General features: G+C 49.3%; 2 protein-coding genes across 2 annotated transcripts in view; one reads left to right on the top strand and one right to left on the bottom strand.

Annotated features, from left to right (window-relative positions):
• Dst (dystonin) overlaps positions 1–16205 on the bottom strand; it is a 287116-nt gene that overhangs the window by 253847 nt on the left and 17064 nt on the right. Inside the window, exon 2 of the mRNA XM_013019154.1 lies at positions 3234–3441. Within this exon, the coding sequence (XP_012874608.1) occupies positions 3234–3411 (178 nt within the window). The 5' untranslated portion in view covers positions 3412–3441. The remainder of the gene's footprint in view (positions 1–3233; positions 3442–16205) is intronic.
• Positions 11312–14764, top strand: LOC105987700 (signal peptide peptidase-like 2A). Its single transcript, XM_013019056.1, is given in 4 exon segments — positions 11312–11316; positions 11565–11622; positions 12534–12741; positions 12744–14764. Coding segments are annotated over 4 exon segments (1779 nt in total). The 3' UTR covers positions 14252–14764.

Below are 16205 nucleotides of genomic sequence, written 5' to 3'. Positions count from 1 at the left end.
TCCCCGCGGCCCCAGGCCGCCCTCCCCGGTCCTCCGCGAGCCTCTGACGTCAGCGTCACTGCCCGCGGGAGCGCGGGAGCTGCTGTGGAAATGGCCGAGGGCGACGCTGGGCGCGGGACGCGGCCCAGGGTGTAAAGCGCATGCACGCGCCCCGCCAGCCAACGCAGAACCACCACGAGCGCACAACTGCTGCTCCTTCAGGATCGGCCCAGACTGCGTCCGCTGGGCTGCCGTGGGCTGCAGCCTCGTCCCTGCAAGAGCACTTCCAAAGCACCATCGGCACCCCACGGCGAGCATGTTCCACAGACAGGCACACGTGTAACTGTGTGCGTGCATGCACGTGTCCGAGAGTATATGCGGATGGACAGGTGAGGTGAGACGCCATGAATAACCTGCTGAGTCGCACACCTGTTACACAGATGACAGTCAGCCGCGTGACACCATGGCCAAGGACTGCAACTCTGGTGTCACCACACTTCTCGAGAACCTTGGGGTGGCTCCCCACCAGGTCAGAGCACAATCCACGGCCTCAGGTTGCAGGAGACATGCCAACCCTTCCACATCCTAACACCTGCCAGCCTGGGCGGTGGCCTCTCAGGAAGCTCTTAGTCTCAGCTCCTGTGGCACTGCCTGGCAGAAACCTGTCAGGAGCCCCTTCTCCCTCTGGGCCCTGCCCCCCCCCAGGCTATTAGCTTCTCCGCTGGTGCTTTCAGAATTATGTGCCTGCAGTCACCGCATTCTCCACCATGGCACTCATCACATTAAACTCAGACTTCTCAAAGGCAGGCCTGTGCTGTTCCTGGCTTTCCTGCAGGAGCTCGGGGAGGGAACACTCGTCAAGGTTTCTCACAGACCCGCTGGGCTTTCGGATTCAGGGGACATTTTCACAAACAACTCTCCTTCTGTGGGTTTCCAAACAAAGACATTCCGCTCCCACCTGCACACACGGACACCGCGGCTGCCCACCCCACGTCCGAGCCACCTCTCCACCTCTCAGAGGGGAAATTTCCAAGATGGGGGTGAGTTTCAAGGAGATCATAGAACAGAAATTAGAAGCAGAGGTCTTAATGGCATGATTTCAAACCATTCGCAGCCCTGGCTCCCCTTGGGGAACGGCCTCCTGCCATCTCCCTGGGCGGCCATGGGCCAGCTTGACACAGAGTGCTTCCCCATCATGTAGCTGAGCCACGGCAGGGGTTCAACGGACACCTGTGCCAGAGCCCCAGGCCTACCCCACTAGAGGTATCATTTATGACACACGAAGCCAACACTGAATCTCCAACACTTCTAATTTCCATATCATTCTTGTTTTTGTTCTGTTCTATTTTTGAAAAATAACGGTCATTTTAAAAGTAGGTGACTTTGAGGTTTCCATACAAACTCCGTGGACAGTTCACAGTGAATCACACACAGCCTCTGCTTTCGCGACACCCACAGTCAGCGAGAACCCCCGTTCTCCTGTTCCTCCCCACCCATGCACAGTGCACCCCCGTTCTTCCATTCCATTGCCCCACCCAGTGCACAGTGCACCCCAGTTCTTCCATTCCCCCACCTGTGCATAGTGCACCCCAGTTCTTCTATTTTCCCCACCCATGCACAGTGCACCCCCGTTTCTCCATTCCCCCACCTGTGCACCCTGGTTCATGTCACCTCACTCTGATGGACTAGTACCTATCCTTTCGTCACTCACGACTGTCACTCACACAGAGGGGACATGAACACCCTCCACAGACTCACAGAACAAGCATCTAGTCTTGATGCCCCAGGCTGAGTGTGCAAGCATGCGTGCAAGCATGTGCATGCACGAGCACGTGCACGCGCGCGCACGCGCGCACACACACACACCTTCCATCTACGTTCCCTTCCTGCTGAGCCAAAGCCTGGCACGGACAGTGTCACCTCTCCCCTGAGCCCGGGCCTAAGGGAGGCTCCAGCAGATACACACCGGCCTGAGTGACTAAACACTTTTGGCAGGAGTGGAGTGACCCACAGAGCCAAGGCTACGCCGGTCACTGTCACTTGCTGCCACTCCATCTCACCCCACTTCCTCCTCCCCTTCCTGCCCCACCCCTGCCTGCCTGGGTGAGGCCAGCAGCATCCACAGCAGGAGCAGAAGCCACCAAGGTTGCTGCCCCAGAAACCCAGACTGGAGAATGACTGTCTGGGCCCTGTGTGTTTTTCCCAGAATCAGAAAATCGCAGTGGGGGGACCCTAGGGGGGTTCTCAGCTGCCATGGTGAAGGGAATCTGAACTGGAGGAAGAAAAAGCCTCCACTTTGCACCGCTGTGGAAAGCAAAACAGGGAGGGGGAGTAAAGAAGGGGGGCAGAAAGTTGAGTAGAAATAGGAGTAGAAAAGGAGGCTTTGACCTCCAGGCTCGGGCACAGAAACAAACTCAAAGACACACTGGGCCCTTGCAAGGCCATGGCCGGGTGCCGCACATCCTTGCCTGCCCTGCTGCCGTTCCCAAGAGAGAGGAGAGGAGGCGCTGTGGGAAGCAATGGTCAGGCGCGGAGCGCACGGCCGGCCTGGTACTGAGACTGGAGGCTGAGGTCTGGTGCTCTCCATTTCCACCTGGGTAAACCAAGCCCTCGCTGCTCACTCGGCTTTCACAGGCAGTGCAAGGGAACACCAGGTCGCAGAGAACACAAACACGGCGCCCCCCTCGCATTAATTAATCAGGAAGCAAGCTGCTCACCCTCAGAGGCACAGGGGACCCAGGCTGCCCTGGACCCAGGAGGCTGATGGAGATGCTGTACACACACACACACACACACACACACGCACAAAGGCATCCAAGTAGCTGAGCTATGCTCTGTCTTCCTGGGTACCAAAACATCCGTCAGTCTACTTGAGTTAGATTTGCATAGCATGGGGGAGGGGAAGATTAAGCATGATGAAGGCTGTACTCTCACGGCCTCCAGAGAATGGGCATCTAGGGGTTAACACTTCCATGACGCCTCGCCCCTACGCAGGCGTAAACAGCAAAGATTAATGCAGATATCTGCAAACATTTCCTTGCGTGTTAGCTAGGTCGTCCGCTCATCCAACCAGAGGGCCCAACCCAACAGCCTCACCACCGCAGGCAGGCAAAGGGCTCTCTGGGTACATGCAAGCACCAAGTAAACATCCACTCGGCCCTGGCCTCCTGCGGCAGCTCCCAGATAGCCCAGGCCCCAGGGAGCAGGCGTGGGTGTCCCCCGCCCCCGCCCCCGCCCCGGCCCCAGGGACTCACCTGCTATCCTGAGCACGGCCCGCTCTGCGGGGTCCAGCACGGAGCCCCCCTGAATCTTCCTTTTGGATCGCTCATGTTTAGGCAAATTCCAGGGCAAGGTGTCTCCGGGAGCTGGTGACGCGGAGCCAGATTTCTGGCTGAAATCTTCCTCGTCAGAAAAATCCGCAGAGGAGGACATGGAGCAGCGGTAGGACGCGTTCCCGGAGCTCTGGGGGATGACAGGGACACACGCATTAACCCACACCACGGCTCACCGGCTCACCGTCACCCCCCCAGCTCCCCCTCTCCCCCGTCTGGCACCCTGAGGCCGCGTCAGAAAGTTGGGGACACACACACAAAGGAGAATACACTGAAGCCCAGGCTCACCATCTCTGCGAGGCCCAGTCTCCAACCGCAGACACAATGCCAGGCGGCTCCAACGCCCGGAGCTGTGCACAGAAGTGTGTGGCCTGCAGCCTGGCCAGCAGCTCACCGAGGACCAGCCCAACAATGAAGGCAGCATCACCAGCCTCCTCACCAATCCGCAGCCTGTGGCTCCCCCACCAGGCCAGGGAGAACGCTGGTGACCAGACTGCTGGTTAATTCATTAAAGCAACCAAGTCCAACTTTCAAAAACAAAGCACAAACGCAGGATGCCGGCCGGTTCCTTCCCGTGGCAAGCCACCTCGGCCGGGAGCCTGCCTTGGGCCCGTTTCCAACCCGTGCTCGCTTTATTTAATTCTCCTCATGAGACTGAAGCAGGTTCCCAGAAAGGCGTACAGAGGGGGAAGGGCTGATTCTCAGAAGAGCCTTTTCTTAAGGCTGGAAAAACACAAAGGCTGCCTTCAGAAGCCAGAGGTAGGGCTGGTAAACAAACATCTGAGCTCAGCTCAGAGGTCCTGAGATGATTTAAACTTCTCGCCCAGTAATGTAAAGGAGATGGTGAATGCTGACAGAAAGCAGACTCCTGGCCCAGGCTCCGTAAAGCTCAAAGGAGCTGCTTTTACCAGAGTACTTTCCAGGAGGTTAGCTCAGGGGTTACGTCCTCTGTGTTTAGGGTGTGTGTGTGAGCGAGAGAGAAAGATGTTGTTCCTTTCTTCTTCACTGCCATGTCTGAGGAATTAGAGCCACCAGGTCCGGAGGGTTTGAAACCAGGGTGCTGAGGACTTGTGAGGTGCATGTAGCTGTAAATAAATAAACAGCCAAGCAGCCTTGCCCACAAAGCGAGATGTGTAGGACTTCCTCCCCCCAAGGTCTCCTGCTACAAGAAACGTCATCATCCTTTAGAGTTTGCCTTGTCACGTTCCCAGTGACACACGGGGCAGGCGTGGGAGCAGAACGGATCTTTCACGTCCGTCATGGCTGCACAGAGCTGTGCACAGCTTTCCCTCCCGCCAGTGGCCAGGGTGCACCCTGGGCTCTTCTCGAAATTCACCTTGAGTCCTCTGAGGGGTCACTGTTGGCTGGTGGTGGAAAGGGAGCTGGGCTGAGAACCAGCCGCTCATCCTGTAAGCCTAGCTACTCAGGAAGTTGAGATCTGAGGATCAAGGTTCAAAGCCAGCCTGAGCAGGAAAATCTTAGACTCGGATCTCTAGTTAACCAGCAAAAAGCAAGAAGTGAAGGTGTGGCTTAAGTGGTAGTGCACCAGTCTTGAGCAAAAAAGGCCAAGAGACAAGAGCCCAGCCCAAGTTCAGAGCCAGCACCAGCCCCTGAAGGAGGGAGGGACTTCTGTGCCAGCCCATCCTCCATCTTCCTCCAAGAAGCCTCCCGCCTGTTCTGAAGTGCCTGGGTTTCCTGAGGCTGCACTCTAGTGGGAATGGAAATTGGACCGTTTGCCTTTAAGGACAAGCGTAAGGAATAAGAACAACTCCTTTCCAAAGAAACCATTGGTTATTGATTTTCACAGAGCAAATTTCTTTAATGGCCAGAGTCTCAGCTGACTGAACAACAAAATGTGATTTGTGCCGTGACATATGCGCTGTTCATCACATGTAGCCAGATGGGAGCAGAGCCGGCCCCGGGCCCCAGGGTGCTAACGGGCAGTCTCTGCTCCGGTCTCCTCGCTGGCACACAGACAGGAAGGGCAGGGCGGACAGGCAGAAGCCCCTTTTGGCAATGTGTCATAGGAAGACACATAACCACACACAGACACACACAAACACCCGTGTGCATGTGCACACATGCGCGCATACACACAATCTCGGGCACAAGGAAGTCACGTATGTTTACAAGCCGTAACTTGGCTGGAGAATTTTGACTATTGCAAAGAACGATCATGATCACTTCCTTAAAATACCCAGTAAAGACACAAAATGAGGCCCATTTTAACGCCGCAGACAGAGAGCTTTTGCCACAGATGTTTGGAGTTATGGACCCTGTGGAGCTCTACGTTCTTCCATGGGTTTGAAATGATTTTCTAAGCCATGTTACTAGCCTGGGGTCAGGAGGGACACTATGAGAACACTATTCTGCTTTGTTTGAGGGAAACCAAATGTTCTCCAACCCCAAGGAAAAGCAATGCTCTCCAACCCAATGTCTGATACCTGGAAGGGAAGATAAAAAAGGGGGCCCCCATGACCAAAAAGCCCCTGGACCCAGCCTCTCTCCTTATTGCTTGAGATCTGACTCCAGATAAACCAAACCATGCCCACCAATAGGAGATTAATTAATTAAGTTATAGTATATCCCTAATAGGCATTCTGCAGCGATTAAACATGGTAATCTAAGCCAGGCACCAGTAGCTCACGCCTGTCATCCTAGCTACTCAGGAAGCTGAGATATGAGGATCACAGTTCAAAGTCAGCCCAGGCAGGAAAGTTCATGAGACTCTTATCTCCAATAAACAATTCAGAAGTGGCACTGTGGCTCAAGTGGTAGAATGCTAGCCTTGAGCACAAAGAAGCTCAGGGACAGCACTCAGGCCCTGAGTTCAAGCCTAAGAACTACAATAAATAAATAAATAAAAAGCATAAATGGTACTCTACATATGACAAAGATTTTTTTAATTATAAAGAATGACTCCTTAAAAGAAGTGTGTGAGAGAGAGGGAGATTGAAAGGGGGCTAGAGACAGAAAAAAAGAGAGAGTAACAGAAAAAAGAGACAGATAGAGAGAGAGTCAGATAATTGCCAGTATATAAGAAAGCAGCGGTTATCTCTATGTGATGATTAAAATCATGAATACACCTAATTTTATTTCTTATAATTTTTTTTTTTTTGGTCATGGGGCTTGAACTCTGGGCCTGGGCGCTGTCCCTCAGCTCTTCAGCTCAAGGCTAGCACTCTACCACTTGAGCCACAGCACCACTTCAGGTTTTCTAGTGGTTTATTGGAGATAGGAGTCCCACGGTCTTTCCTGCCCGGGCTGGCTTTGAACCGCAATCCTCGGATCTCAGCCTCCTGAGTAGCTAGGATAACAGGCGTGAGCCACCGGCACCTGGCTTCTTATAATTTTGAAAGCCTAAGAAAATATATAAAGTGATCAAAAAGAAATGTGTGGAGTGAGCATGGATGTGTGGAGTAATTACAACCGCGAGTTGATCAGTGATTTCCACGGTTGGGGTGGGGGCCTAAGGTCACCACGGAGCGGAGCGCTTACGGAGGTTCATGGGAGGGGAAGCAGGAACGGCTCCCCCCCCCAGCCTGGCTGAGACCTGCGTGGACTTCTGACCCACCGCCCAGGCGGGGACTGCAATTCCCATGTCAGCGCCTCTAGCCCCTCATCCGACATCATCGCTCTGCACAGTGGATGACAAGGAGGACAGGAGAGAGCTAGTCCGTCCACGGGGGGAGGGGAGGAGAGAAAGCAGGCCTGGATCACAGCCTTGTTCACCTTTGGTCTCTTTGTTTATGAGTGTCTCTGAGCTGCCTTTGGATTTACACTGAACGTAAACAAAAACAAAAGCAACACCTGCTAGGCGTGGCAGACCCCAGCTCAGCATGCAGTGTCTTCTATGGTGGCCTGAGCAGCCGCTGGACTGCATCGCTGAGAGCTTCATCTCCTGACCTAACCGCCAGGCCCTTCTCAGCATAAAAACACGCCGCCCTCCCACGGCCGTCTCATACATCACGCCACATCTTTGGAAGGGGACTGAGCAGTAACTGCTTATTGCATGCTGGTGGGGACGTGGACAGGACAGCCCTCAGGCCCCCACTGGAGCAGAGCCCAGAGGTGTGAGGGGCCAGCGGTCCAGGGAAGTGCTCATAGCTGCAAAGCAGTCCCTCCACACCCCTGTACAAACCCGCACGGCCCCGCCCTCTGCCAACAGGGGGTCATCCGGGAAGCTCTGGAGAAGTCAAAAGCAACACACCAACTTTTAACTCTACAGTAGGGGAAACTATATTAAATATCACAATAACAAACTCTTCTAAAATTGTAAAAGTCCTTCCAAGTTCTCTCTCTCCCCCCCTCCCTCCCCGCCTCTCTCGCTACAAGTCTACCTTAGTCTCATCATAGTAAAAAGGTACAAATAGCCAGGCCTGGTGGTGGAAACGCCTAACACAGAACTCAAGGGCTTGAGCCGGAGACCCCTGAGTTTGAGACCAGCCTGGGCCACAGAGCACACACACTGTACGGAAAATAAAACGGAAAAACACAATCTTAGAACTGGAGACAGCAAGACTAGTTTACGTTTGACTATCTACAAACAGTCCCTCCAGGGGAAGGACCTTTTAAATAATTTACCTAAGAGAAACACAAACACATCTCTGCAAATAGCCCCACAGAACGCGGGAATGCAAGCACCAAGACTGGAACCCACTCTGCTACAGAAGGCACAGCGTAATGGTCTGAGAAAACGCATACAGCTTTGATTAAAATAGAGGCTCAATGGCTGTAAAAGGCGGACTGGGAGGCAGTGCGGGGAAGGGCCAGAGAAAGGGCGTCATGGGGTGAAAAGATCCAAGTACATCATGCCTGTGTGACGAATGAGGAGATGAACTAAATACTGTTTAAAAGAAGGAATGTATGTGCCTGTTAATGTTTTCAGGAAAGTTTATTGTGTTTAGTGAAGAAAAGTTATTGTTACTCTTGAAAGATGATTATCTCAATAAGAAACAACAAAAACACAGGCTCAAGCCAAAAGAAAAATGCCCACTTTCAACTTGAACAGCAAACAGATTCCTGGAATTTGGTAATTTAAACAAATGATTATAATGTGCTTCATTCTGGATTTACCTCTTACAATACACAGGTCTATGAATGAAGTTATTTAATTATTATTGCATAGAGAAATAGTTTAAGATTCCTGGATAGCATACACCACTTCCATCTTATAGCTTCAAAAGACTGGCTTACAAAAAGGATTGTTCAGTACAACTGCTTGTGTACTGTTGATCTTGTCGCTTTTTATTGTTTAGGAAACTGAGCATTAACTAAGTCAGTTCAGGCAAATATCTGCTTATGTCAAGGTCTTTTAAATGGACATTTTATAAGTACAGCTAAGTATGTAGAACTATAATGCTAGTTATTGATGGCTACCTTGTATATTTAATGTATTTTTGTTCCATAATTGTGTAACTCTTTCTAGGAGACAAAGCTGAGGAAGAGATGACACCACATAGGAGCCTTCTGAATTAATAATACCTCATTATTATAGGTCTAAGTACATGTGTTCATGATCATGATAGTAAAGCTTGGTGATTTTCAAAAGAAAAAGAAGAGCAGGGGAGGGCAAGAATAATACAGACTGGAAAAACATGATGGAAGCACATTATTTAACTGTATATAAATCACAAAGAAATCATTTGTACAATTACTACGGGCTAGTAAAGAATTTTAAAAACGTATCTTAAGGAGTATGATCAAAGTATCTTATCACATATAGAAATGTCACACACTCCTCTGTTCAATCATTATATGTTCATAAACATGTCATAGGCACCCATCCAATAGCTTCTTCCACTGTGGAGTCTGAAATCTAAAGGTGATAAGATAGCCAACTTCTAATTAAATAGTGTCATGGAGGAGGCTCGGACTCCACGTGCTTCAGAGCGAGGATGGGGCTGTGACTGGCAGGAAAGACGAAGGCTGCACTCACATGGGCTCTGAGGTACAATAAGAGACCTCTGCAGAGAAGTGTCTGCGGTGTGCAAGTCTGCATGCATGCATGCATGCCTGCTCATGTGTGTGATTGCGGGTGTGACGGAAAGGACTGAATCTTGGGTAGTCATGTGACCCTAGGAAAACTGGCTCTTCTGGACCTGGGTGCTTTTCATCTGAGAAACAGGGAAATAACTGCACCTAATGCATTGGGGTGTGATGGCAGAAAAGACGACTCAAGAAAGCTCAGGTAGCCAGGCGCTGGTGGCTCACGCCTGTCATCCTAGCTACTCAGGAGGCTAAGATCTGAGGATCGCAGTTCAAAGCCAGCCCAGGCAGAAGAGACCATGAGACTCCTATCTCCAATAAACCACCAGAAAACCGGAAGTGGCGCTGTAGCTCAAGTGGTAGAGCACTGGCCTTGAGCTGAAGAGCTGAGGGACAGCACCCAGGCCCAGAGTTCAAGCCTCATGACTGATAAAAAAAAAAAAAAAAGAAAGCTCAGGTAGCGCCGGCCTACAGGAAGCATTTGGCAAGTGTGAGCTATCAGGTGGAGCTGTCTGTTCACACCTGTGCATGGGTAGGCTCATCCATACATATATACATGCGTAGGTAATCACATAAATGTCGTAGACAGCTGTTGTATGTGAGCTAATATGCCTGCCACATGCTGCATAACAGTGCTCAAAGAATAAAATCCACAGTTTCTACATCTTTCCTTCCCAGGCTTCATGGCTGAGTCTTCTATTCTATTCTTGTACTTTTTCTTTTTACTTTCACATTGATTGTCAAGATTACAAGAGCCAAGAATTACCGCTGAGACAGATTAGCGGAGAAAAGACAGGGTCTCCCATCAACAATGAGACAAGGTGATATCTTTATAGTCCTCTGAGCCTCTATCTTCTCTACCTGTCTTTGTTGATGAGACTGCAGAATATCACTTTTGTTAATAGCTTTTAGTAGCTATACTTCAAATAGCTACTGCTCAAATTAAGTGGAAGAATAGCCTTTTCATTAAAAACAAACAAACAAATGACGTTTGTTATTGCATGGAAACAAAGTTTGAATCTTTGGCCACCCACCCACAGCCCCAGTGCCATTCCAAGCAAAGCAGGCTGTGTGTGTGTGTGTGTGTGTGCATGCGCGTACGTGCATGTGTGTATCAATGCAAACAGTCCAGACACTGTGTGACACCCTGAGCAAAGCAGGGCTGTGGCGTGCGTGCGTGTGTGTGTGTGTGTGTGTGTGTGAATGCAAACAGTCCAGATGCCGTGTGACACCCTGCAATTCCATGCCAGGAACAAGGCTGTCAACGCTTCTGAGTGGGATGGGAGGAAGCCTCCCCTCCCAGCGGGGCTACACTAAGTAGCTGGGTTTGGGTTAGGGGAGCTGAGCCTCCCCGAGCCTTGCCCTACAGAAAGCACGCTCAGGACAGGAAGCAGAAACTGCCCCCAACAGAATGAATACCTGGTTTTCTCTTCCCTAAGACTAAATCTGCAGCCATTAAGACTAACATCGTGAGGTCTCTGAATGCAGACACAGTCCCCAGCCTCAAAAAATAAGAAGGCCACTCTGGGCTGGAGGATCACAAATGCACACATGTGTGTGCACACACACACACACACGTGCACGCAGCCCGCACACGCTCCCCAGCACTCCAGTATGGAAGGTTTCCTTTTTCCTTTAGAGATTTTCATTGTTCAGTGAGCTTTCTGTGGGTGAAAAAATTCACACCTGCACTTTGGCTGGGTGAGGCCACCTGACCTGGGCCTGAGAAATGTCTGGATGCAAAGGCAAGCTGCCACAGAAGATGGAGAGAGACTCGGCCTGCTTCCACATTCTTCCTGGCTGGTGCTGTTCCTGGAGCCACGGCCGGCTCTGTCCTAACAGAGGAACCAGCCGCCAGTTCGGAGAGGAATTCAGGCCATCATGTGATTGTGAAAATCCCCCGTGCTTCCCTCAGTCAGAGCGGACAGCTGGGTCACCCCACGGCACAGAGCCACACACAGATGGTCAGTCCCTCACCTGCCTCGGGTCCATCCAGGGAGCCAGCAACGCTGATGCGGTATGACAGTCAGGAGACCCGCTGCCAAACCCCCTCTCCACCTCCCCCGCCCCCGCCACCTCCCGCAGGGCAGGGAAACAAAACAGGGGGGAGCATCTTGAACTCTCAGCAACTCATCTGGCAATTTCCTCCAGAAAGAATGCTGTGGTCACCTGAAAGCAATCAGCGCCCAAAGCAGAAGAGGCGGGAATGCAGGGGAAGCAGAGCTTCTCGCAGGTTGTGTAAATTCTTCCTCTCCTCATCATTAGGTTGGAGGTGCACGTAGTGAGGATGCACCGGGAATTCCGGGAAGACGCGGCGAGAAGAGTAAGACTCCAACACCAGAGGCAGGAGCTCCAATCCATCTCTTTCTAGCTAGGTGGCTTGCAAGCCCTAAGTCACAACTTTCGTGAGCCTACAATTTTTTCATCTAAACATAGGAATAACATTGTACAGTAGTTGTCTAATGAGCTTTAGGCTCTGAGTTTAAATCCCAGTACTTCAAAAAAGAAAAAGAAAAAGAGCCAGGCGCCGGTGGCTCACACCTGTAATCCGAGCTACCCAGGAAGCTGAGATCTGAGGATGGTTCAAAGCCAGCCCGGGCAGGAAAGTCCGTGAGACTCTCATCTCCAATAAACCACCAGATAATGAGAAGTGGCGCTGTGGCTCAAGAGGAGAGCGCTGGCCTTGAGCTGAAGAGCTTGGGGACAGCGCCCAGGCCCAGAGTTCAGGCCCCACAACTGACACAAAAAAAAAGAAAGAAAAAGAAAAAGAATACCTATAGATAGGACTATAGATAGGAACAATCGATCCAACTATTTTTAGACCAAACCTAACAAATAGGAGGACCCCTTCAATGCCAGCTGTTGTTTTGAAAGAGCTGTGTTCAGACGGTCAATCGGATCGAGCGCGCCTACAGCCTTGGCTCAGTAGTCGGGCACCACAGGCCCAAGCTACCAAGGACCTGCAGTCCCATCCTGAGCTGGGTCCAGACAACTCGCCCAGCAGGCTCGGAAACAACCGGAACAAGAGGCACGCGGTACACAGCAGGCACTCAGCACCGGAGCGCACGGCGCTCTCACCAACTCCTCCCCCGCCCCCCACGACACTGCGCAGTCTTCTGTCGTCTCCCCTGCTCTTCTCCAGTCCCAGTCATTGCTTCACAGAAGCCAGACTGGCCGAGCCCAAAGGCCCCAAAGGGACAGGGCACCCTGCGCTGAGACCTCCCGCACCCCCAGAGCCCGCTGGCCCTCCGTCCTCCGGAGCTGTCCTTGAAGATCAGCTCCTGGGAGGAAGTCAGCGCTGCCGCGGCGGCCCGGCCTCACTCTCTCGGCCTCGCTGTCCGGGCCTCAGCTTACCCAGCCGGTCCCCGAGCCTCCCCGCCGAGCCCAGCCGTGCCGCGGCGCCCGCCCCGGTGCCCGGCCGCCCTGCTGTGGGGCTTCCTGCTGCCGTTGCTGCTCAGGAAGCAGTTCTGCGTGCATCTGGAAGCGGCACCCCTTTACCCTCCAAGGACTACTGCATGCTATATCATCCTCTTTGGACAGTGCTTCCAACTACCCTAGAAAATGCAACTTCCAGAAGTCTGATGGATCTTACTGGCACACCACTATGCAAGCTTTCTGATCTTCCTCTCCATGGCATGAACAATAAAGCAGTTGTGGTACAGTGGGGACCCTGCCATTTTCTGGAAAAAGCCAGAATTGCACAGAAAGGGGGTGCTGATGCATTGTTGGTTGCCAATAACAGTGTTCTCTTTCGTCCCTCAGGGAATAGATCTGAATTTCAAGATGTGAAAATACCAATTGCATTTATAAGCCAAAAAGACTTTAAAGACATGAAACAGACTTTTGGAAGTAACATTACTGTAAAAATGTACTTACCACCACAGCCTGACTTTGACTATACAATGGTGGTTATTTTTGTAATTTCTGTGTTCACTGAGGCATTAGGAGGATACTGGAGTGGACTTATTGAATTAGAAAACTTAAAGACAATAACAAGCACCGAGGAAAGAGAAATGAGGAAAAAGAAGGAAGAATATGTAACTTTCAGTCCTCTTACAGTTGTAGTATTTGTGGTCATCTGCTGTGTTATGATGGTCTTACTGTATTTCTTCTATAAGTGGTTGGTTTATGTTATAATAGCAATATTCTGCATAGCATCAGCAATGAGTCTGTACAACTGTCTTGCTGCACTAATTCATAAGATACCATGTGGACAATGCACGATTACGTGTCGTGGCAAAAGCATTGAAGTGAGACTTATTTTTCTCTCTGGACTATGCATAGCTGTAGCTGTTGTTTGGGCTGTGTTTAGAAATGAGGATAGGTGGGCTTGGATATTACAGGATATCTTGGGCATTGCTTTCTGCCTCAATTTAATTAAAACACTGAAGTTACCCAACTTCAAGTCATGTGTGATACTTCTAGGCCTTCTCCTCCTCTATGATGTTTTTTTTGTTTTCATAACACCATTCATCACAAAGAATGGTGAGAGTATTATGGTTGAACTTGCAGCTGGACCTTTTGGAAACACAGAAAAGTTACCAGTAGTTATCAGGGTACCAAAGCTGATCTATTTCTCAGTAATGAATGTGTGCCTCTTGCCTGTTTCATTATTGGGTTTTGGAGACATTATTGTACCTGGTCTGTTGGTTGCACACTGCAGAAGATTTGATGTTCAGACTGGTTCTTCTGTATACTATATTTCATGCACAGTTGCCTATGCCATTGGCATGATACTTACGTTTGTTGTTCTGGTGCTGATGAACAGGGGGCGGCCTGCCCTCCTCTACTTGGTACCTTGCACACTCATTACTGCCTCCATTGTTGCTTGGAGACGTAAGGAAATGAAAAAGTTCTGGAAAGGTAGCAACTATCAGGTAATGGCCCATCGGGACTCTTCAACAAATGAAGAAAACCCAGTGACCACTGATGAACAGATTGTCCAACAGTAATATTACATGGACATGCAATAATGTGTTATTGATTTTCTACCAATAGAGTTTGACTTTTTAAATCAATTTTTGAATTGACAATCTGAAAGCATTTTCAGTGACGTTTGCAAATATATATTTTTATGAGTTGGTACTGAAAATTACATCATAAAGGATGAAAATGCATTTGCTTTTAATTATGTCAAAATTGTGCCTTCACATTAAATAAAAGCATATGGTCTGTGTGCTTTCCAAGACCCATTATATAAGTATATTTTTCTAAAAAACAATGCCTTGCCCTACTCCATCCTTTCCATACTGTACTATGTTTCTTTCAACTCTAATGATGGATCACAGTATGATGGCAAAGTGAGCAGATGAACAAATGTTTTATTAAGGGATTATGTAGATTTTGTCTTCTCTATAGAAATAACTAGTTAAGACCATGCATAAAGGCCATTCAGCTGTGAAAATCTGGTCCTCATATCCTGAAAAGGTTAGAAATATATAATTCAAGAATAAATATAAACACAATTTTGTAGTGTAAATTTTGAAAGTGTATAACCATTTAAAAAATTAACAGCTCAAATTACTTTAGACTGCATATATAGCTATATATATCAAATTATCTTTTCAGATACAGAGAAACATAATATATAGAACTATCCATTAAAAGGATATAAATATGGCATCTAGATTTTTTGCAAGTGCAGCTTAACTTTTGAGTTTCACATTGATCTTTGAAATTTGGTTCTATGGATGGTAATTTGTGATCTTTAAAAACTTTTCTTATCCAGGCCTATGTATTCGCATACATAGCTCATTGTTCACATGCAATGCCCCCCACAGTCGTCCTTGGCTGTTTTCTCCTGATTTCCCTATCTTTCTCCCTAGTAACTGCTGTTAAGCTCAGAGCAGGCTGGTTTATTATTTTCTGTTCAAAGTATAAATGTGCTTTTTAACCCATCTATACAATGAACAGGTTAGATCAGTTAATCACTAATTAGCTGGTAACTTTGAATTTGAAATTTTCTTTTTTTCTCTTTATATTTTGCAAAATAGGTGTGCGCTTGAATGTTTTCTGGGAGGCAGATCGAATTATCTTTACATTTTCATTTTCTCTAAGAGGTTCCCAAAATACTAATGATTGCAAAAGAAGTAAGATTTGTCATTTCTGTATAAATACTGTACAAAATATGTGAACATATCTAGTCTTTTATTCTAATGCCAAATGAATTTATTAAATGATAAAGACAGTGCCTTTTAAAATGGATCAGACCTTTGATGTTTGAACTAAACTTAATATTACATGCTTTGTTTAATTGTTAACTTGCTGAGTAAATCACAAATAGAGAAGTTTCATGGACAGTCAAAAAAAAAAAAAAGATCAGCTCCTGGAAAGTTCTACTCTAAAAACTGGATTCTGCCGAGACTTCACCTGATTCTTCTCAGTCTCCCCACCTGACAGAGAAGATCCCTGCCACCGCTGCCGGACAGCTTGAATCCCTGCCTGACATCACAGGTCTTCCCTGACATCACAGGTCTTCCCTGATATCACAGGTCCTCAGCTGACATCACAGGTCCCCCCTGACATCACAGATCCCTGGCTGACATCACAGGTCCTCAGCTGACATCACAGGTCCTCAGCTGACATCACAGGTCCCCCCTGACATCACAGGTCCTCAGCTGACATCACAGGTCCCCCCTGACATCACAGGTCCCTAGCTGACATCACAGGTCCCCCCTGACATCACAGGTCCCTAGCTGACATCACAGGTCCCCCTGACATCACAGGTCCTCAGCTGACATCACAGATCCCTGGCTGACATCACAGGTCCTCAGCTGACATCACAGGTCCCCCTGACATCACAGGTCCCTGGCTGACATCACAGGTCCTCAGCTGACATCACAGATCCCTGGCTGACATCACAGGTTCCCCCTGACATCACAGGTCCCCCTGACATCACAGGTCCCC

Source organism: Dipodomys ordii, unplaced genomic scaffold, assembly GCF_000151885.1.
Source record: "Dipodomys ordii isolate 6190 unplaced genomic scaffold, Dord_2.0 Scaffold44, whole genome shotgun sequence".
Taxonomy (NCBI): domain Eukaryota; kingdom Metazoa; phylum Chordata; class Mammalia; order Rodentia; family Heteromyidae; genus Dipodomys; species Dipodomys ordii.
The sequence above is the reverse complement of the archived record's forward strand: the minus strand, read 5'-3'. Positions and strand labels throughout refer to the sequence as shown.